Consider the following 22,734-nt stretch of genomic DNA (forward strand, 5'->3'; position numbering starts at 1 on the left):
TAAAGGCAGTCAAGGTTGAGTAACTTTAATGTGGGTGACTACACTGTTCTTGTCAAACCAATCCCACTCCTGGTTTTCATGTCCTGACCACAACATCCTTCCTAGGCATTCAGCATGTGACAGCTGAGCAGGGAGCACTCAGTTTGCAAAGTCAGGCATGGCAAAGGTGCAAAATGGCTGGATGGATTTCAAGTAGGAAACCTTTGCTCATCACCTCTCATAAGGAAGCAACACCATTAAGTCTTTAATTATATAATGCCAACATATTTTTAAATCAAAACAATTTCCTTATTGTTTGGTTGAAATGAACAGTGATACAGGGAAGAAATGTGTTTGTAATGAGGATGGTGTCTTCTGAAGGAGTTTGATAGAATGAGAGAAAAATCTGAGTGTCACCATATGCTGATGAAACAAGAGGCCAGAAAGTGTCTCTACCAGTACATCTCCTGTATGCACACAGAGGAGGAAGGACATTCAGGAAGGAACTCTCTGGTGCTCCATTTCTAATGTATCATGGGGGAAAACCAAGTTTCCTTGCTGCTTCTTGGGAATTGTGATTAAGGAGAAGTGTTGAAGCAAGTACACCACTTCTGAGTTCAAGTACTATGCCGGAAAAAATGTAGGTAGCCTAAGAAAAATGACGTAGACTTTGTAAATAGATACCATGGAAAGACTGCTAGTTAGCCTGTGAACTCCAACAGTGACCTTTTAATGAATGTATTGAACAGTGATGAAGTCACACTTACCCTGGCTTTATTTCAGGAGGTTTAGGTAAGGGCTTCAGAAATCCTTTTTTCCCAACTAGCCAATATGTGTCTTCTACTCCTTTACCCTAAAATAAAAACAAAAGTCTGGATAAAGAGCAGTTTTTGGACCACCCTCTGCTCAATATATGATTTTGTTACTGGGTTTCTGAGGGCTTCATATATATCCAGAAAGAGAGCATGGCTGGAAATCTTGGGCTCTCCTTTGCAATGGTTCAAGGATAATTTTAATTTCACAGAATCACAGAATCACAGAATTGTCTAGGTTGGAAGAGACCTCAAGATCATCAAGTCCAACCTCTGACCTAACACTAAATGTCTTTAAGGACATTCCACTGTCCTTAGAGAGAAGGCCTTGTTCAAACTGCACAAATGAGTCTCACTAACTTGGGTCATTGAAACTATATAACTTAATAGAAACGAGAAGCTACAAGATTTCTAATAATCTTATTTTGCAGTATTAACGTCAATAATTGAAAGATTTCACAGCTGCTGCTGGGATGACTATCAGAATAATCACTTCCTCTCCCTGCATCAATAATTTAACTTTTAAAGTGAGATACATCTGATGCAAGGTAGACAACTATATCAGAGTCAATCATCCTTGACTGGAGCCAGTGGAGGAGAACAGATACTTCTAAGGTGACATTCATCTTCACAGAAACTGGACACTGAAAGTAAATCAGGTTAATAATTTCCTGAAGTGCCAATTTACCTTCACTGACTATGTAAAGGTGTCTTTTGATTGAATAAACCTTGAATAGCTACCTGATATATCCAGTTGAAGCCACACAAACTTGGGTGACATGATTCCACTTTTCATAAAAGATTGTTGAAAGATCTGGGACAATATTCATACTTTCTCCTGTAGGTGTTTAAGGTAAGCAAACCTCCTACTTCTATTGACTACATAAAGGGAGAAGTGATGTTTTGAATTATTTAGTTTGTCTGGTTTAGACACTGTGAAAAATAGCATCTTCTGTCGATGGTGGACTAAACAGAGTTCTAAACTTTGGGAACATTTCTGGCTGAAAACTAGTTAAATTTTGAATGCTAGGAGGCATTCTTGTGATTTTAAAAGTCCTTATTTCATAGAGCGAGTGGATGGTCAATAGCAGAATGTACCCAGTTTGTCCTTTATGGGTAAGTTGAAGGTACTAATTCATGTAAACATTTGTAAACCTCCATAATATGGATACCTTTAGGCAAGCAAGTCACCAGGTACCCTTTGTAAGCATGAGAAAGAAGACTGCACTTCTAGATTCCATTGTGTTTCCTCTGACCTGTTCTGAATGTCCACCTTGGAAGGATGCTGCACTTGTACCTACAGTGCTCTCATTGACAGAGAAAACAGAGTTCAGGTAAAGATGCGTACATACACTGTAGATACTGACTTTAGAACAAGTGACCCCTAGCCTTCATATATATCTTTTCAACAAAATCCTTTTACCTTTGTGAGTCCCCCATGATTACATAATTCTTCAGAAAGAAAATAAAACAAACAACCAAAAAAACACCACATGCTTTGGAATCATGGAATTTTTCTAATGAATTACCCCCTTCCTTCTTCCTCATGGTATTTATCAACCTCAAGAGGCAAAATAAGCTCTTTCTGAATGAGGAATACAGTTGCCTCATACCCTGAGCATTCTTCCTTCTCTCTGCCAGTATTTTGCACTTCTCTGATAACCACTGAAAGACTGGTAAATCCTACTAAGGACCTTATTTTGCTATGGTTCCCTCCCTGAGAAAGAGCAGTCTTATTGCATCCAGTGGCTTCTTGTTGTGTGTATAGTATTACTCAAGGATGATGTTAAAATGAAACAGAGGGTGACAGAACTGGGCTTGACTAATAGGCAGAATTTGATATCCTGCAGAACTCCGTCTGCGTGGCAGTAGCTGGCAGGGGTAAGAATTTTGGTATGTGATCTGAGGTTCAGATAAACTCTCCCTATAAACTTCAGAAACAAGGACCAGGAAAAAAAAACAACTTGGGATAAGACCTTTACCTTTTTACTCACCCTTTCCACCAGGAATCTACTCACAACAGAAGATTTCAAATGAGAATGGCATTGTTAAATGCTTTCTCTTTTGCCACCAACTTTTTCAACAGTTTTCTCTCCTTCCAGTTTTCACAATAAATAGTTAGATACAAAGCATACATCTGTGTGCTTGACATTGTGGATTTTTCCATGGTCCTTCAAGAATTACCTCACTTACTGAAGCAACCGATGGGGAATGTTTTGGGAAGGATTGCATGGAAGAGTGGTGGATAAAGGCCAAACAAAGCTTAACATGAAAATTCCGTAAGTAGGAAGATTCCCTTATGAAGCATTTCACACAGCCCTGGCCTTTTTACCTTCAGTTCTGTTTTTCCCCTAGGTACGATTTCATAGCCTTCATTTAGACTCCGAAGTGTATCCACTGTACTTTGGCTGACATGAATTCTGTAAGCTGGGAATGGAAAGCAAAACAGATGGATCAGTCGACTGCTCACACACTGTGAACCCCCCACCACTTCATACATGCAAGGAAAAATTCTCCAAGGCATGCTGGCATGAAGGTGTTGTAGCTGTGTGGTGTTCCTTGACTCAGAGTGTGATGCTGATGGATTGGGTCCTCCAGGTAAGGCTGTAACAAGCACAGGGCAAGAGGAGATCTACAATGGGGACTTCGTGGGGAAGGACACCAAACAGAGTAAGCATGGGAAGTTCAGCTCTTCACAAAGATAGCAAACGGTGTTTGAGCAGCAGTGCTGGCTGCAATGAAGAATGTCTTTTTTAATATCTATTGCCAGAGTGTAATGAGGCAGCAAGAAAGAAAAGAAAAATAACCAACCAAAGTCCTGCTCCAGACAGGCAGCATCATATGAAAAACAGGTGCTGGGATTAAAAGCAAAGAGATGGAGTTTGCAGTGAGACATAACAAGAACGTGGCTATATATGTAGATTTAACTAGACTTTTCAGTAATTTATTCCACCCAGAGCTGCCATTAACATTTTATGCACAAAAAGAGCAAAGTCAGAAATCTTTATCAAATTCCCATCTCCCCAGTTTGTTTTACAGCCATTGCTGGAACTCACTGAGATTTGTTGTTTTGCGATTGATTTGAACACCCAGGAAATATTCCTAAAATACTTCCCCCATAATAGTTGTATTATTTTATTGTTGTAGTTGATCAGAATGATCAGAAAAAAGAATATCAGCTTAAAGGAACTGATACAGAGGAATACCACAGCTTTGATCTACATTTCATGATGCAGTAAACTACAGTCTACCTATTACTGTGTATCTGTACAAGTTTCTATTAATGTACAAAGATCTTGTTTCTGCAGTGTTAGCAGGTTCCAGTCTCAGACTTTGCATTTCCAGGGGTCTAAACCTTGAGAATTTTCAAATATCTCCTTTCTATTAGTACTTCTTCCTTTCCACAGCGTTCCAAATTCTGTGCATGCCTCTTAAAATAAGCCAGACATAATCACAAGACAGGCAATTTTCCTTAATTAATTATGGGTCTAATTGTTAGTCTTAATTAGACTAGTTGAAATCACTAGTTGAACTAGAAATGTGATGGCTATGTGACAGAAAAAGAAAAATTCTTATGTGACACATATATTACAATGTATTTCTAGCCTGGCAAGTCCTCAAGATTTCAGTATTAAATACCGCAGACTTCCTGTAGTTTGTAAACTAGACATATTGGCTAATCTCTTAGAACTGTTGAGAGTGTCAAGAGCAAGGGTTAAAACATGTGAGACACTTTGACTTTAGAAATCAGCTTGTTCTGATGGCCTGAACATCAAAAGCCAATTGAAATCTCACCCAGGGCCCTGACACTGCTGTCCCTAGCTGTCCACTGTGTCACCCACAGTTCAGCCACTATGGTTTTGAGGTCGATGTTTAAGTCAAGGACACCAGCAGAAAACAGAGCTGTTTATGCATATGACTGAAATGCAGATTAATATTTCACTTTTGTAACTGGAAGTCTTGGGAAAATAATGGCAAGGACTTGAGGGAACATCAACCCATCAAGACACTAAGAAAACCCAAAGGGGAAGGGAATCTTAAGGATTTCGTTAGGACCTGCCACCACTTGTTCAAAGAGTTTCTACTGCTGATACATGAAGCCATCACAAAATATGCCAGTCAGCCAGTAAGGTAGGTGCATTATTTACTGAACAAGAACAGCTCTGAATGAAAAGTCCTCAGCACTGGCCAGTCTGAAAGCAAGATACAACTAGCTGCCCCCATGGAAGGAAAATCTAAGGCAAGATTCGTGTTCATTTGGGTTGAGGGGATCAAAGGACTGTAGCTATAATGCAGGGTGTGAGTCACACTGGTCACTGGACCAGACTGAACATTTTTTTTGAGATTTTGCAGGAAAAAAAGACTAAAATAAAATGATCTCGTTGTCTTAAAGACTGACGTCTGAGGGCAAAGCTGACACCCTCCCCTTCAGACAGCTTTTAATTTCGTCGATGGACTTGCCCCTTTCTGCAAAGCTGATTCAATTGTGATGCCTACAGCTAAAGATGCACATTTTGTCATCTCTCCTGAGAATTTTGTCAGTCACCCATCCCAGGCACTGTCCCAAATACTCACGCAGGCCTGTGGACTCCATTCGCGATGCTGTGTTCACCGTGTCTCCAAAGAGGCAGTACCGTGGCATGGTCAGACCTACAACGCCCGCCACACAAGGCCCTGAAAGACATAACCCAACTGATAATACTGTACAACGGGGTTCACTCCTAGGCAAATCTCATCCTCCCTTCTGATATCCAAAAATTTCCACTTGGGAATACAGGAGAAGGATTTTTGAAGTTGTCATTGGCCTTCATGCTTGCTACAAGTAGTCAAAACACAGTCATTTCTCTGAATTGGACAGTGGTGATTTATGCCTAATAGAGTTCTTCTTGTCTCAGTTCATTGTCATCTGGGACAAATTAATTCAGAGTTCATGGAGGCTCAAGGACTGTTGAAATCTCATTTTAAAATTCATCTCTGACCTCCTTTTCCATCTGACAAAGCTGAAGCTGAGATCCTGTGACATGCCCTGTGTCCCAGTGAATCAGGACTCAGAGTCAGTGTTAGGAATCAAGAGATGCTGGCAGCACGCTGGACCACCCTGTGTCCCCTCCTTGGAAAGGAAGACATCATTAGCTTGCCTGTCTAGCCAAAAGCTATTTATTTTTCCTCGCTCTCATCCTTTAGACAAGATCACTCCCTTCCGAGTAGCTCCCAAAGAACTGGTGCCAAGTTTTCAGCGAGAGCTATGCATGTAGGATTCACTTGAAGATGCACATACACAAAATGTAAAGTGTGACAGCCAAGCAGCATAGACAAGTGTCATCTGGGCGCTTGGATCAGCTAATGTTTGGATTGGGCTCTGAAGGATGAGATGCTAAATTTCATCACCCACATTCTACAGTATCAGGCTTGCAAAATAAACACACACACATACACACACACACAAAAAAAAAAAAAGAATATTCTCAGTAACATTAGGAGATGCGGGATATATGCGAGAAAAGGCAGGTCTTTCTGTTTTTGTTTTGTTTTGTTTTGTTTTTTCTATTGAATGCATTTATGACATATGTCTTTTCAGGCTCTGCCTACCTACCTCCTCAATGTCATGATCCTTCTGCATTATGATTTCACAAAAATAATATCTAGGAAAACTTTTGTCATGCAAAGTTACAAGAGTTGTGAATGTAGTACATCATCAACAATATTTAAAGATATGTTATATATAAGGTTTTCATCAAACAAAAAGTTTTAGGTTAAAACGTTTTAAAAAATAATTGTAGGCTAATTTAGAAGTGAGATCAGTTACTAGTTTGCTGCTGGGTATTTATCACAAAGTAACAAAGCAAGTAATTTATCTGTGATTTTAACCTCCTTTGCCACAAAAACTGTTTCCTCATATAGTTTTCAGATGTATTTTAAGGAAAATGAAACTCCACCAGGGCACGCACACAAAAACTTTAACTTTAACCTTAACCTATATATACATGTATGCATGTATGGAATCAAAAGCACTCTGAAATATACCACACTTGTAAAGCTGAAAGTTATGGAGGACTTTAGAAGAACACCTATTGCTATGATCTCTGAAAAAATGTTACTGCAGAATCAAAGAAAGTATTTTTTTTACACAACTTACAGAGGATGCAAACTGAGAGGATGCAAATTGAGAGGAAAGACTGACTTTAACTCCTGTCTGATGAGACATCACTTACTCAAAAACTGAAAAATAGAGAGGAAGAATGCTTTATACCAAAAATGTTACAAGGACTTTTCAACAGCATGCCTGGATGAAACAGCATGCAGGGAATGTTGCAGATCAGGAGGACTTGGTTTAATGCTTTTACTGCCAACAACATGCTGTGCAGCCTTGGAAAACTCACTGCCCTTCAGAGTCTCTTCTAATTTAATTCTCACTCTTACCAGTACTCTCTACTTTTGTTCAAGTTCTTCAGGAGAGGAGCGATATGCACTAGAGGAAGATTTTTCAGGGTCTAGTTTTGGCAGTCTAGACGCCTCTATAGCACAACTGTAAAGGCACTGCTGATGCTACTGGGTTAAGGACATAATGCATCTGTAACTGGTCCTTAATGTGTACTCACTATGGCATACAAAAGGGTCTTGTTGGAGACATTATAATTCATACTTCAAAAAGAGCTTTCCCTGAGAAAATACTGACTAGCCCAGCATCATCTGGGTAATGGCATGGTGCTGCACTCAGAAATCTCAGAAAGGATCAAAGCTCCACCTGTAATAGATGTTACCAAGATGCAAATAAATGGCTCTTGTTGAAACCGAGCTCTTACTGAGGAGGATTTGATTCTATTTTAAGAAGCACAAATTGAGGTAGCTGAGCTCCAGCTGTAGTTGGTGGAGGCCAGGTCAGTGCAGTTAACTGAGCTGTAAAGAACCTCTCTGCTCACCACAGAGAAGGCTCCTGCAGCTGAACAGATCTCCAAGGCCTACTTATCATGTCCACCAGATCTCCACCAACCACACAGACAGTGCAGGCCATTTAACAGTCCTGGAAACACCTCCACAAAGCCAGGCTGAGAGAGCTGGGGGAAGAGAAGGCCCCGGGGGCAGGAAAGCTGGGGAGGGACTCTTGGTCAGGGCTGGGGGGACAGGACGAGGGGCAGCGGCTGGAGCCTGGCAGGGGAGAGGCTTCGGGGAGGCCTTGGGAAGAAATTCTGCCCTCTGAGGGTGCTGAGGGCCTGTCCCAGGCTGCCCAGAGGAGCTGGGGGTGCCCCAGCCCTGGCAGCGCCCAAGGCCAGGCTGGGGGGGGCTGGGGGCAGCCTGGGCTTGGGAACATGTCCCTAACCATGGCAGGGGGTGGAATTAGATGATCTTTAAGGTCCCTTCCAACCCAAACTATTCTATGATTCTAGTATCTCTCTAACACTTTGCTTATTACCTTGACCTCCCTTTGCAGAAAGTGATTAATTCAAAGCCAACTTTGCGATGTAAGCATGACAAAAGGACTTCTCAGTGTTGCAAGCATCCCAGAGTTCATTCACTTGCTGCCTTCACTGCCTGTGTGTGTTCCCCCCTGTCTAGACAGCCTCAGCAAAGGGCTAACTAAAACTTCCAGATACCAATCTCCCACAGTAACAAGTTCAGAGGAAACCAGACACCCCGTGACGCGAATGCTCTGGTCCTAGTTGTTTAATTATACAGGTTCTCCAGTTTGTTTTGAAATGGCGCTTTGCCAGGGCTTACAGGGTCAGTTAATGAGCCGTGCTGGCTCAGCCTCTGCAGCAACCATCAGTGGTGCCGTGGAGGTCAATAAGCTTGATCAAAACGCAGGGCTACCTGCCAGAGAGCCTGACTGATAAACAGACCCCCTTAGGCCTCCGTGGAGGTGCTTGTCCTCTCACCATCGCCTTCCCCAGCCATCCAGCCTCAGCCCAGACAGAGCTGGTGTGGAAACAGCAGAGTCAGCTGAGTTTTCCTGGACCAGCAGTGGAGCTGAGAGGGGAGAGCCAAGAATCCAGAGTGCATTTAAAGCAGGGGAGGAACTGCAGACCAAACACCGATCTTCTTGTCCTCCGCCTTCCCCACGCATTGCCATGAGCAGGCCATGTGCACGGGCCAGCAGATGTTCCCAGAGCTGCAGCTCTCCACTGTGGTCAGAGAAGACACAGCAGCCAGGAGGGACGTGGGCAGCCCACTCTGTAATGGCATTTCCTGCTTTTTCAGAGGCAGGATCACAAGCTCTTCTCTGCACCACTTTCCAGAGGGCAGCTGGCCCACAAAGCTGGTGGTCACACCCATTCTCCATCCTTTCCAGGGTGGTTAAATTGTTAGCCAAGCCCTCCTCTCCCTGAGCATTTCCTCAGTGCTTTCATGATGCTGGTGATTCCCTCTTCATGTTTCTTTTCTCAGGAGAAATGGGGTCTAGGATTAATCAAACTCTGATGTCTTAGAGGTTCAGAGAACTGTTTTGCCTTGGAACATGAATTTCTTGCTGCTCCCATGACAGCTTGACATTGACAGATCTGTGCAAAATAAGATCTGGCTTCTGCTTCTTTATAAAAAGAACACCAACTCCTTTCCCTCTTCTCACACCCTACACAACAGCTCATAGCAGCACCGCTTTCCAGATACCATAAAAACATAACTGAAAAAACTGTCCATAAAAACAACTGAAAATGGAACTAACCCCCTGCACACATCGCCTAGGGATAGATTTTTGGCTGGTTGCATGGAAGGCACATTGCAGAAGTGCTGTCAACAGGCAGCAGCAGATGTTTCACGCTGAATTCTTCTCTTCCCATGTTGAAAATTTGCTGATGTGGCTCCAGAGGTTCTTGCTCTGGGCAAGACAAGCTGGGGCCATAGACTCATCTGATTTCTACAAGAATGTAAAACTCACAGTGTCTGCAATCATCCCCTAACATTCGGGACTTCTGTAAAGGGTCAGCTGAGACTCCCATATTGCGAAGAAAACAATAAGGAAATGAGTTTTCAGAGACAGCTCCAAAAGAAGAAGCTATATGGTCTAGGAGATATGAAATATTGATTTTAGTTCTGCTCAAGCCACAGCTCTGTTCTTGGGGTATTCTGTGTGAGATACTTCCTTTGTTCTTGTTTCCCTTTACAACAGGGACAGGATATTGACTTCTGCAAAACACTTGCAGTGCCACAGCTGCAAGAATGTGGGCATTATTAGATAGGCAGCAGGATAAAAAAAAAACAACACCCTGTAATACTGGATCAGACTGCTGGACAACCTTAATCATTATTCTGCTTCCAGCAATGGCCAGTACCTGGTACTTTAGAGGAAGAAGCAGGAAGTCCAACGATGAACTGCTGGGAGAAATTTATTAATGGTTGACTGTGGTATAAAATTATGAAGGTTCATATTTCTACAAAACATATAGACTCTCTGATAACAGCATCTGTCTTTTCCTCCATTTAAAATCCCAGTCCATTTAAAATCATATGCTTTCAGTTATATGATGACTTCAATCTTCTGGTTTTGTTGTTATTTTGGAGTTCAGTTACACTTTGTATTAAAAAACAAACAAGCAAACAAAAAAAACGTTTCTTTTTAAACAAGCTATTTTTTTTTTTGTTAATTTAATAGATTATGACTTCTGTATTAGAGATAATTTACTTTCTTTATAGCATAACTTGCTTTTTATATCTGTATTATATATTCTTCCAGTTACATCCTACCTACAATAAACAACACCAATCTCTTCATTCACTATATATGATGGCTTTTCTATGCTTTTTTTTTTCATTTCAGAACAGAGTTACAAAGACATTTCTGGATGTCTCCATATCATACCAGTGAAAATACTATGGCACATCAAAAAGCCACACTTACAATGCAACCCTTGGGACTAACATTTCTGATGTAACTCCTGACAGTGATGGAATACACAATTTCTTCCCTTAATGACACTGAGCCACTTTTCTGCTTTGTGTTTGCACTTCCATTTTAATGCCCTTGTTGCTATGGAAGATTTTTAAACATCTTCTAAAGGTATCCAGTTTTAGGGTGAGCAGGAAGAAGGCATTCAAAGCTGGAAATACAATTGTGCAGGAGTTCTTTGATGTTTAGGTGCAGGCAAATGCTGATGCCTACCTGTGTGCAGCCCAATTCGTATCCTGAGGGGGATGTCCGGCATGTGTCTCATCTTGAATGTTCCCACTGAGCTGAGGATGTCCAGGGACATGTTGGCTATCTCAGCTGCATGCTTGTTTCCATTCCGTTTTGGGAGCCCTGAGGCAACCATGTAGGCATCACCAATTGTCTCTACCTAGCAAATACCATGGCATTAAAAAAAAAGATAAAAGTTGAAGTTGGGAAAGGGCAGTAGAATCAAACTTTATGAGTGTTTGACTCAGCTATGTTATGAACCTCATCCCTGAGTACTCCTCACCTTGTAAACATCATGATTTCCAATAACAGCATCAAACAGAGTGTAAAGGTCATTTAGGAGGTCAACTACTTCGATAGGTTCACTGAGGGCTGAAATGGTTGTGAAGCCCACGATGTCACTGAAGTAGATGGTGACCTGGTCAAAATACTCAGGCTCCACAGTGCCACCAGTCTTGAGGGCTTCTGCCACTGATCTGAAATGATAACACAAAGAAGGTGACAGGGCAAACGCCCTTGTAGCACGCCAAAGAGCTCAGACACCCTAGTATGCCTAAAAGATCTTCCAATAAATTGAAGGATCTTTACAGCTGTAATCAGCACTGATGAAAGTTTCTTGCTTTGATTGAAAGGTGCTTGCCAAAACCAGCGATCTGCCCTCCAACTTGCTCAACAGTGGGGAACACTTTTGCCCAACCCAGCTATGTATTGTCAAAGCACTCTTTGCCATCTAAAGTAGCAGTACTTACGGAGGAAGCATTTGCGATAGGAGTTTCTCTGTCTTCTGTTTTTCAATCTCTAGCTCTTCTGTCCGCTCCCTGATTAAATCTTCCAGGTTGCTTGAATACTGCTCAAGCATTCTGAGCATTGAGTCAATGATGTTGGTCTTTTTGCCTTTGTTGATGGTTTTGAACTGGAAAATCAAACTGGAGGGTTATTTCCCTATCTCATTACATCATTACAGCACTCTAAATTTGGAAAGAAACCAAAAGCAAGCACTCATTTTAAAGTCACAATTCTGTAAGACAGGTTTAACCAATGACCAAACTTCAGTAGTAATAAAAAAGGTAAATTGGATGGTGAATTTGTGCCACTAACTATGGAAACTGTCTGGGTCTATATTGCTTCTCTACTAACTTTCGATGAGACTCAAGTGCAGCACCACTTACAATGGGATGACAGCATGTATCCAACCTCCTGCCATGGACATCCTTGACCACCCTTTCCATGCAGAAATTCTTCCTAATACCCAATCTAAAACTCTCCACGTGCAACTTGCTACCATTTTCCCATGTCCTGTCACTTGAAACCCAAGAAAAGTGACCAACACTCTCCTTGCTACAACTTGCTTTCAGCTAATTGTAGAGGGTGATGGCCTCCTGTCAGCCTCCCTTTCCATTCAGAGGTCAAAATTCCAGGGCATTGGAAATTCTTACTTTCGTCGTACTGGTCTTAATTTTGCCTGTGCACACAGGCATGTATGTGTACTGCCACCCCCAACCACACTGCGTTTTGCTTTCTCCTCTTGACCTGAAACTGGCCCTTGGAACCATTTGGATAATCTGTGGACTCAGGTATTGTAGTAGACTCAAGAATGAAGTCACATGGGTGTGAAATTAATCACAGCATCAAAGAATTGGAAGGTAAAAATGATGGAATGATGGATATTATATTTTTTTAGTTTGACCTTAAAGGAGTATAGGAATGGCATTACTGGATCAGACAAAAGATTTATTTATCCATGATAGTGAACAGTAACAGGTATCTGGGAAAGATGTTCAAACAGGGTTAATGTACAATCATATTTCCCTGGGATGTGCACCCAGCCTCCACCAATTTCAAGTTTTTGAAGTTCAGAGACCTTCTATATCAAAAATTGTCTTTGTGTTTAACAGCCTTTGGTGAATTTTCCTTTCAAGAACTGCCTTTATATACTTGGAATCAACCTGTAGTAACAAGTTGCCTGGTTCATATACATGTATGTACCATGTGAGGAAGCACTTCCTTTTGTTTCTTGGAGTTTTGTTTATTTGCTCCTTTTATTTGATGTTCCTAGTTCTTATATTATGAGCAATGGTAAACAGTTATTACTTAATCGCCTTTTCTATAGCAATCAGGATTTGACATTTTTTTTCATATCTGCCCTCAGTTGCCTCATCTCCAGGCCAAAGAGTCTTAAACCATTAAACCATGGTCTTAAACCATTCATCCTTGTTTCGGCACCAAAGGCCATTCAGTTTTGTTCAGTTTGCTTTCAGTTTGGGATCTTACAAATCTTCTTGAGATTGAGGCCAAGAAGAAAAAACAAAAACAAAAACAAAAACAAAACAAAACAAAAAAACACTTTATGAAACTTTATAGGATCAAGCAACATATTGATCTGAAGGAGACATAATTCACAGCTCTTTGATCTCCATGAGACCATCAGGACAGGTACACTGCAAATGTGATGACACCAAGACCATTTCTTTCCTGCTTTACATCCCGTGTGGTGCTCCCACTGAAGTTCAACTTCAGGACAAGGTGTAAGACATGCACAAAGCATAAAACAACCCAAGAGTAAAGGCAAGACTAGAGCTCTAGGACGTTCTCAATCATTTCTTGGGACCTTGCTTGCAAAAATAAATAAATAAATAAATTGAAATAAACCAAACCACTTTCCTGCCAAGTAAAAACAAAGGATTGCACCTGCTGCTCTGTTCACCCACCTTGTGAAATATCTCCTCAAAGGTGGGACGTCGTTCGGGGGCTTCACCCCAGCATTGCTTCATTACCTGGATGCACTCCAGGGGGGCCATCTCAGGGGCTATGTTTGGGCGGCACAAGGGAGGGGGTTTCTTCACCTTCTTTATAATTTCTGTGACAAAGAGAAGAATCCAAAACACACGGTGAAATGGGGGCTGAGAGCACAGGCTTCTTCGTCCCTGCCTTGCTCATTCCTTCACCATCACTATTATTTCTCACAACCCCATGGCTGTGTCAAATGAGACGGGGGTTTCCTGCTTTCCTCTGTCAGGAGTCTCTTGGAGGATTTAAAAGGCAAGAAATTCAATTGCCTTCTTGTCCCTGGAGAGACAGGTTACAAGCAATAAAGTGGCTGGATGGGGGAAGCTTGTGTGACAGATCGATGTGTGAGCCTTCAGGCTTATATTTAATGAAATTGCCTCTGACTCTCTCCATCAGGATTTCTGGTCCTCTAAGAGATTAGAGAGTTATGTCCAAGCCCAGACAGGAAGGATACCAGCCACTGACGCTCCATTGTTAACTGGGAACCAGTACGTAGGAGGTTGATGGGAATGGAGGCAGAAGAAAGTATTTTAAGAGGGAGAGCTTGGGCTCAAAACAACATCTGGGAAGTGACTCCCTGGCTAGAGGTGAAACCTAATGAATGCCTGGCTCACAGGTCCTGAGAAGTCAGTCCTTGAATCTGCAGTTTTTAGATAAAGCAGCCCTACAGCGAAGGAGCTGAGCTGCGGGTTTCTTTGACAGCTGGAATATGGATGGGAGAGTGTGACGTCTGAACCCAACCCTGACTTCAGTTTAGGTATTTCTTGTTAAGAATATCCTGGAGGAAATTGTTGTTGTAGCTCCCTCTTCCCTGCCCTGGCACTTCACTCCTAATCCCACATTAGCAGCTTGCACTCCTGCAGCCACACCGAGGTGACTGGGGAGCTCACTGCAAGCCAGAGCCCTGAAACTTCAGGGAGGTTTTCAGAAACAGTGTTGTTTTTTTTTTTTTTCTTTTCTTCTTCTTATTTTTGTTTTGTTTTGTTATCTTTGTTTTGTTTGTTTGTTTTTTTTACTGCTTTTTAGCCTGACTGCAATTTAAACTGAAAAGATACCTTCAGGGAGCCAGCCTTGCCCCTGAAAAAAAGTGTAAGGTAGAACTCTTGTGTTCCTGCATTAAAAAAAAAAAAAAACAAAAACAAAACAAAAAAAAAAACTGTGATTGTTTTCGAAGGTTTCATCTTGTGAAGTGCAGAGCAGTCATCTGGAGTGAAAACCACCCTCCTTCTGGCAGAGACCCTGCATTTCCACAGCTGTTACGGTGAGTACCAAGAGCTTTTCAGCATTGACAGCTTACTTTAAAGCTCCTTGGACCATCCCACCAGTCTCTACCAAATGAACTAACCAAAACACCTGGCTAAGTATTTCCAGGGGCAGCCAAGGGGAAATGCCTTCTGCAGACAGTTTTAAAGTTCACACCGTGTACGAAAGCTCCTTGAGGATTAGGAAGCAATGAATAGAAATTTATCATTTTATCAGGTCTGGGAATTGGAGTGCACTATGTTCAACATCTAGTGGGGGTTCCTCTAGGGGTCCAGGAGGGAGAACACCTGCAAATTACATCATAGATTGCATCATAGTCCAGCTCTGAATTACACCATAACCATCATTGTCACCGCATTGCAGCAGCAGCTTGGACCACTGCCGTTTTTCCAGGCACCAAATGGCCATACCCCACCTGGGGACTGTCCAACCTAAGCGGGTTTACAATGGGCATTCACTGAAATCAGCTCTTTTCTGACTCTTCTCACCCCCCCTCCCTGTCCAAGTGCTGTGACTTGACCCTGCTTGCAGTGTGTTTGCTCTTCCTATGCCCTCCCAACAGGGTTTGAACAAACGTGAGCTGCACCATGAACAGTTCCCAAGGAATTCACCTATTTGCTATTTCTGATCCGAGCTGCCTTCAGTAGAAGTCACCAGGGTCATGATGCATCACTTTGATCTCTGCTGAGGAGACAGAACCTCTTTAAATGGGGAAGCAATTAAGGAAAAATAGATGGGTTGATGGACAAAGCAGGAAAAAGACATGGCTAGCATGGGGTCCAGATCAAAAACCTCACCCCTCTTACAACAGACATAAAAGGAATAATGGGTGGGAAGAAACTACAGCAGAGCTGGCCAGCTCTGAAGCATCTAGGGTGGTGACCCAGTGCCCCAACCCCACTAATAGGAGAGATTAGTCATAAACCAAGGCTGAGATCAGAAGCGTACGTTTTGATGTTCATTATGGATGTTTTATTGAAAATATACTTTTTTTTTTTTTTCACTAAGAATGGTCATGAGATTGAGACGTCAATTTCACAGCAACATTTTACCCAAGGGGCTTGAGCAGACTTTTTGTGAGTGCTCTGTGTAAAGCCTTAAAACTGAACAGAAATCATGGCCTACCTTCCGCTGAGAGGTCTGACGTGCAGTATGGTGGGCCCCGAACAACCACTTCTTGCAGGATAATCGCAAAGCTGTAAATGTCTCCTTTGAACGTGCCTTTTCTGCGCATGTCTGGGTCCCTCAGCAACTCAGGGGCTGTCCAGAGCAATTCTAAAAAAAAATCAAGGACATCAAACTTCTTATACTTGGGCTCAGACTTGCTAATTGCAATGATTCTCCCCGTATTTAAATGCATGCTTCATTTCAGTCATTTGAGGAGAGGTGGAAACATATTCCATTGGTTGTTGAATCTTTTATTTCTTGCAATGTGTTAGAAATACTGAACTTCCATACTGTTGAGAAATTTTCCAAATTTCACTCTATCTTTAAAAAAAAAATTCTGCTGTACCAATAATTTACATTGTATAACACTAGTCCTGAACTTCTGTATAAGAAGTCATCTGACCAGTGTCAGAAGCTTTAACTATTATTTTTTTTTTGTTTAAAAAAACATCACTCAGACAAAATGCTGGTGCTAAAGCTTGGATTCATTGTTACAGGTGTTGTTTATCAATGAAGAAAGAGTTAATAAAGTATTTTACGTAGTTCTCAGATGAAAGCAGTTTCCATCACAGAAGTTTGTGGCAGTCTGAAGTATGACCAGTCTTTATAGTCCTATACGTCAAGTGATGAAAGACATAGTTGGAAAAAACATACCCAGACTTATCAGGAAATTATTTTTTTCAAACTGGGATATTGTTACCCTGGCAGCTGTGCACTGTGGGCAATGGGAATACAGAAATTTTCAGCTACTGCAATATATATAATTAAAGTAAGGGAGAAGACGGGTCTTCTGGCAGCTTACATAGCTGAGACATAGGTAATGTATAGGAACCAAATCCTGGGATAGAGGGATCAAAGCACTACATGCCACTTGAAACCAGCTTTCTAGGGTAAGCTGGGATACAATAGGAATTCAAGACGAGTGCTGGCAATTTCTTTTCACCCGGAAAGAAATCTCATCAAAATCTTCAAACTCAGTCCCTTGAGATGCTGTCCCTAAGAGGTGGTAATGTCGTGTGGCAGCCTTTGGTGACTGGCATGTGAAGGACCTATTTCAAAGAGACTGTTATCATCTTGTGTTTCAGATAAATTAGTTTTTTTGTTTGTTTCTTTTTTGTTTTTGTTTAAAAAAAGGCTCTTTTTATTTGGTTGAACATAAAACTTCAAAGTTGGGGTTGGAGCTAACAACGTGAAGCCAATTCCACCAGTCAGAGAAATTCAGAATTGCTTCAGATTTGAGGTGTACTTAAACCCTTCTCCAACTTCAAAAAGCTTGAGCTCTGTCACTACTTACAACAAAATCTCTTTCCATTACCATGACACTCTGCTATAAGTCTTTGGGAAGTCTGAAAAACTTTGCGTGTTCTTTTCTATAACAATTCATTGTATACTGGTACCTGGATGTTGTGAGATGTAAATCCTCATGTGACCACTGGCTGATAAATCAATGGATCAATATTTCCCCCAAATATTTCCTTAGGGCACCTACCTTCAGGGGGTGGCTGAATATAAGGGCATTTCTGTGCTTCTAAGAGCTCGTTATAACCATAGTCGGTGATCTTCAGCACAAACCGTCCGTCCACAACACAGTTACGAGACTTCAGACGTCCATGGGCAAAATCTCGGTGGTGCAAATACCTAATTCCCTATAAAATACAGAAAAGACTGAGACTGTTCTTTGAGACTATATTATCCATCAGAGGCACTAAGACACCTTGGAGGGCACCAAATACAGCACTGACTCCATGCCAAATGCAGAAGTCAATTAAAATATCATCATCCAGAAGGCTCCAAACTACACAACCAGTGTTAATCAGCCTAGGAAACTAGGGGAGAAGTTTAGAAATTGCTTAGGAACAATAATTTGGCTGCACCCTAAAGTAATACTGAAAAAGACTAGCACCATTAGGAGTCAGATGCATCCTTCTTTGTAGCCTTAGGACTCGTTGCACTCAGAAGCTGTACTTTTGGATGAGGTTATGAAGGTGGACACAAGTGGTACCAAATGGTTAAATGAAGGGAAGATACAGGGGTGGTGAGAGCTGGATGCCCTGGCATCCTCCTCCTCCTCAAAGGAGGAGCAGAAGATGGGTTTCTGGAAGTATACCCTCTTCAAGCCATCTACCCTGGACTCCTAATTCATGATTATGGGATAAAAACACACAGGACACGACTGGAAGTGTGTGAACACTTGCAAAGTGACCACAGATGCATCCACCCAGTGGCAGAGGATGCCTATGGTTTGGTTCTGTGCTGGAACCATTTCTGATTTATGACAGGAAAAGGCCTCTGGAAAGTAGGATTTTGCCACCAAATTCACTGTTCTAGGTGGTCAGTTCCAGTTTGATGTGTGGTTTTAACCTCTCAGCCTGCTGTTGAGGATGTAGTCGTATTACTCTAAACAGTATTTCTCAGATGGTAACAGAACGGGAGTAAGAGGTCTCTACTAAAAACCCACGTATACCAGAATAATTACAGTCACATTGTTTTTCCCTACATTACTCTTAAAATCTCACAGTCCTGGAGGAAATAGCTATGTCAATCTAAAAATCACATGCTGATCAGGCCTCAGCAGGAGCAATGGATTTACTTTAATTAGATCCATCAGGAGGGAGGACTTGAACATCCAATCCAGCTTCATATCTTCATTTCTCAGTAGGTCTTCCAGGCTTCCTCGGGAGCAGTACTCTGTCACTATGGCAAAGATGCCACAGTCAGAGAAAAAGCCCAGGAACAGATTCACATTTTCGTGACGCAAATCTTTCATCTGAAACAAGACAGTGAATCACAGGAGACCAAGTCAGCCAGACATCTGCTCAGCATCATCAGATGCCCTTACCATTCCTGTCTTTCCAAACAACCTTTCACACAAGAATGGGGAAGAAAACATTATCTTTGCTGCTTACATTCATCTGTCCTACACTTTTTTTTAAGCTTTGCTCATCTTAGTCTAACCATTAAGACAACCAAAGTAAGATATCAAAGACAAACTGAGCAGCAAAGTGTTTTTCTTCAGATAAGCTGGACTGCATTTTTCACCAGGACAAAATGGTTTAGGTGGTGTAAGCTGAGTTCAGCATGTGGGGCCTTGCTTCAGCTCTGTTTTGATCTGAAAAGCAATACCATGCCTGGAGTATCCAAAGTCATCCATCAACAGTGGTTTTGGCTAAGTACCCTGGTAAATTTGCTATATTTCTATGCATAATAATGCCATTCATTTGTTAGCAGTAACTGCCCACATCTTATGGCCTTGAATATGGAAAATAAGTGTGTTTGCTTGTCAGCTAATAATAATAGGATAGAAAACTAAACTTTTGAAGGGAGTCTTAGCTGGAAATACAAACCAAATCCCAGAGAAATGCACGGCTATGTCTGTGCCAAACTGCTAGACAGTCAGCAAGCAGCACATAAAAATAGCTAGCAGTGCATTACCCTGCCCTCATACAAAAAGGGGTGGTTTCCCCCAAACCACTCTGTCTTTGCAGACAACTTTGTTTAGAGGACTCGTTGTACATTTAGTCTTGCACCAGCTCAGAAGTATGATGCCCAGGATGGGCTGGGACACATCAGTCACTGGCAGGTTTGTCAGATGTAATCCCGCATGGTCCTTTCTCCCAGGTTTAATCAGGCAAGAATTACTGAAAGCCAGGAAGTGTGTTTCAATGGGTATAAACAGGAGACAAGGAGAATAAAAATTCCCTGCTGATGCAAAGGCCCCCAGACAACCTTCCCTCCGCGTCCCCACTCAGCCCCTGTTCCTACCTTCCTCAGGATGCTGGTGGAGCTTTGCCGCAGATGGTGAATTGCTCCCGTCTCAAATTTTTTCAGCCACACCCAGTCACCCTGTCCACAATACAGGTGGGTGAATGATAGAGCAAGTCTCTGAACAACGACTAACACTGAGACCTAGATCCAAATTCCAGACCCTTGACTCTAAAAGTGGTTGGGGATTTTCAACGCCCTTGGCAGTAGGTTCTTTCTATATTGCACCCAAGTGAGAATCCACAGGAAACCCTACAAAAATGGGGTTGAGGCAGGACCTTTACCTAGCACAGAACTTCATAGCTGGAAGTACCTATTAGTATCTAATTAACAATATAAATTATTAAATTAGTATTATTAGTATCTAATAAACAATGATACATTGATTAAAAGAGAAAGTAACCCTCTACAGATTCTCTGGCCTTAATAATCTAGTTTCCTTTGTCTCTTTACAAGAATTGCCATGCCATTTATCAAAAAGTTGTATTTTTGGAAAAAAAAATAGTGTATTTTATTTTATTTTATTTTATTTTATTTTATTTTATTTTATTTTATTTTATTTTATTTTATTTTATTTTATTTTATTTTATTTTATTTTATTTTACTTTACTTTACTTTATTTTATTTTATTCATTATTTTCATTTTATTCTATTTTCACCCTCTGGGGCCATCAGCAGTACTAGCATCCCAGGATCTACAGTACTGCAGCCCAAGATTTTCCCCACCTAAGCAGCTCAGTGACCTAAAGTGGTGGGAGGCTGTATGGTGTCCATACCTACCTCATACAAAGCCACGTTGGAGGTTTCGTGGGTGGCAGCTGTGCTTTTCAAGGAAAAAGAGCGGGTTGGAGACTTCTGGCTTCTGGTTTCGGCTGCTACACTGTTTGCATCAGTCAGGCTGTCCAAGGTCAGCCTCTGAAAGGCAAAGAAAGCAGATGCAGGACAGTTCACACCTCTGGATGTGATCCTCCGTCCCAGCTCTGCCCAGTATATACATGCCATCAATTTAAGCAATGGGATTGCCCCGCAGCAGTCCAAAACTGGACCATAGGACCAGAGGGAATGGCCTCAAGTTGTGCCAGGGAAGGCTCAGGTTGGCAATGAGGAGACATTTCTGCTCAGCAAGAGTGGTCAGGCCTTGGGACGGGTTGCCCAGGGAGGTGGGGGAGTCCCCGCCCCTGGGGGTGTTCAAGGAGAGGTTGGACGTGGTGCTTGGGGACAGGGCTTGGTGGGGACATTGGTGGTAGGGGGGTGGCTTGACCAGATGATCTTGGAGGGCTTTTCCAACCTCTAACTTTCTAACAGCTCTAACATTGTGAGTGCATCTAACCTGAGACTCAAAACCACTCAGCATATGGGAAAATATTTGGTGTGCAGGAGGAAATGAGGTATGGGGAAGTGAAGGATCTTCCCAGAGCTACATGGGTATGGAAATGCCATGCAGCAAACCTGTTTTTGAGGGTCCCACAGGATTAACTGCATTAGCGGAAAGACTTACCTTTTTATGTAGCTCTGGGTTGATAAAGATAAGGTCATCCAGGGTCAGTATTATCTTGTTAGGCCCCCTGAATAACTGGCTGTTCAGGATGCTGTGCCTGGGAGATTGAGAGAGCCACAGTTACCACTTTTAGCCAGGTAAGTAGTTTCTGACACTGAATCCCATATGTCTGGCTTCACTGCAGTATTAGGAAAGTGCAGTGGTGCTGGACGTGGGTGAAAGCAGAAGACAAGCCAAGATGTCCTGACTTGGACTGAAATCCTCTGAGTCAAACAGCAAGGGTTACCAATTCACAAGCAGCAAAATCTTTAATCTCAGAGGGTCTCAGCACAAATAGAGGCTTTGAGTTAATCTACTTACAAATATGAACTGGAGATGTATGTAATTGCATACTTTGTTCTGCTTGCATTTCTTTTTCATATCCCCAGCCATTCTCTACTAGGGAGGATAGCAGGTTTTATCAGACCAACCTATCTGGTAAAAAAACAAACCAGCTTTCAGGCACACCAGCCTTTCTTAGGGCTGAACCTTTGGTAATTTATAAAATCAGCCTGGACAACAGTCACCATCCAAGCATGCTAGATGAATATTGTAGCATGGTGCAGTATGAACCCCACAGCAAGCTACCTCCTTGTAATGACTGCAAACTCCTAACAGAGGGAAAGGCTGCAAGGGATGAGAGGTTTGTTGTACGTGGCAATGCAGCGTGGAGGTCTTGGAAGCAATATTGCTGAGACAGTGCTCTTCTTCTTGGCCATGAGTGATTATATCAAGCAGAAGACTGTGCTGATTCAGATCTACTTCCAGGATCTGAGCCAGATGGGATGTCTATCGCATACTGTGCAGCACAGGACAAATGTTCTTCTGGCATCTCCCAGGGATGCTGCTGCTTGTTTTCCAAGGGATGACTCTGGACTCCTGGAAAGACTACCAGATTTGCAGAATTGCCTCAGGGGAGATAGGAAATTCAATGTACTTGTCAGAAAAAAAATATGTTGCCTGCTACTTGCCCAGCTTCTCTAAAATTGGCATAGCAGGAAAGGATGCACTAGCAAGGACAACACGTTCATGGGCTAGTTCAGACAGTCTTGCACAAATTAATACGAAACATTCCAGATTTTCATGGGTAGTTTTCAGCTGGGATTCATCTGACACTCGGACATGACAGCACTTGGACATTTTGTGGACTCAGGAAAGAGATAGAAGTCACACACCACTCTTTCAATGAATGCCAAGGTCTAACACTGAGCACGAACATACTGTCTATGAGACAGTCAAAAATTCATCAGACAAGTACAGAAAAGGGAAATAAAAGCTCTCAATTGCCCCCATTATTACTTTTTTTTTTTTTTTTTTCA

At 42.0% G+C, this 22,734-nt stretch overlaps 1 protein-coding gene across 1 annotated transcript in view; it reads right to left on the reverse strand.

Annotated features, from left to right (window-relative positions):
* Positions 1 to 22,734, reverse strand: part of GUCY2F (guanylate cyclase 2F, retinal) — a 47,774-nt gene that overhangs the window by 15,166 nt on the left and 9,874 nt on the right. Inside the window, exons 5-17 of the mRNA XM_068695023.1 lie at positions 21,377 to 21,473; positions 20,659 to 20,793; positions 19,879 to 19,959; positions 18,707 to 18,883; positions 17,606 to 17,762; positions 16,075 to 16,224; positions 13,608 to 13,756; positions 11,649 to 11,812; positions 11,183 to 11,375; positions 10,885 to 11,059; positions 5,367 to 5,465; positions 3,124 to 3,218; positions 747 to 832 (exon numbers count right to left, since the gene is read on the reverse strand). Coding sequence (XP_068551124.1) covers positions 747 to 832; positions 3,124 to 3,218; positions 5,367 to 5,465; positions 10,885 to 11,059; positions 11,183 to 11,375; positions 11,649 to 11,812; positions 13,608 to 13,756; positions 16,075 to 16,224; positions 17,606 to 17,762; positions 18,707 to 18,883; positions 19,879 to 19,959; positions 20,659 to 20,793; positions 21,377 to 21,473 — 1,758 coding nt within the window. The remainder of the gene's footprint in view (positions 1 to 746; positions 833 to 3,123; positions 3,219 to 5,366; positions 5,466 to 10,884; positions 11,060 to 11,182; positions 11,376 to 11,648; positions 11,813 to 13,607; positions 13,757 to 16,074; positions 16,225 to 17,605; positions 17,763 to 18,706; positions 18,884 to 19,878; positions 19,960 to 20,658; positions 20,794 to 21,376; positions 21,474 to 22,734) is intronic.

Source organism: Anas acuta, chromosome 1 (genome assembly GCF_963932015.1).
Source record: "Anas acuta chromosome 1, bAnaAcu1.1, whole genome shotgun sequence".
NCBI classification, from domain to species: domain Eukaryota; kingdom Metazoa; phylum Chordata; class Aves; order Anseriformes; family Anatidae; genus Anas; species Anas acuta.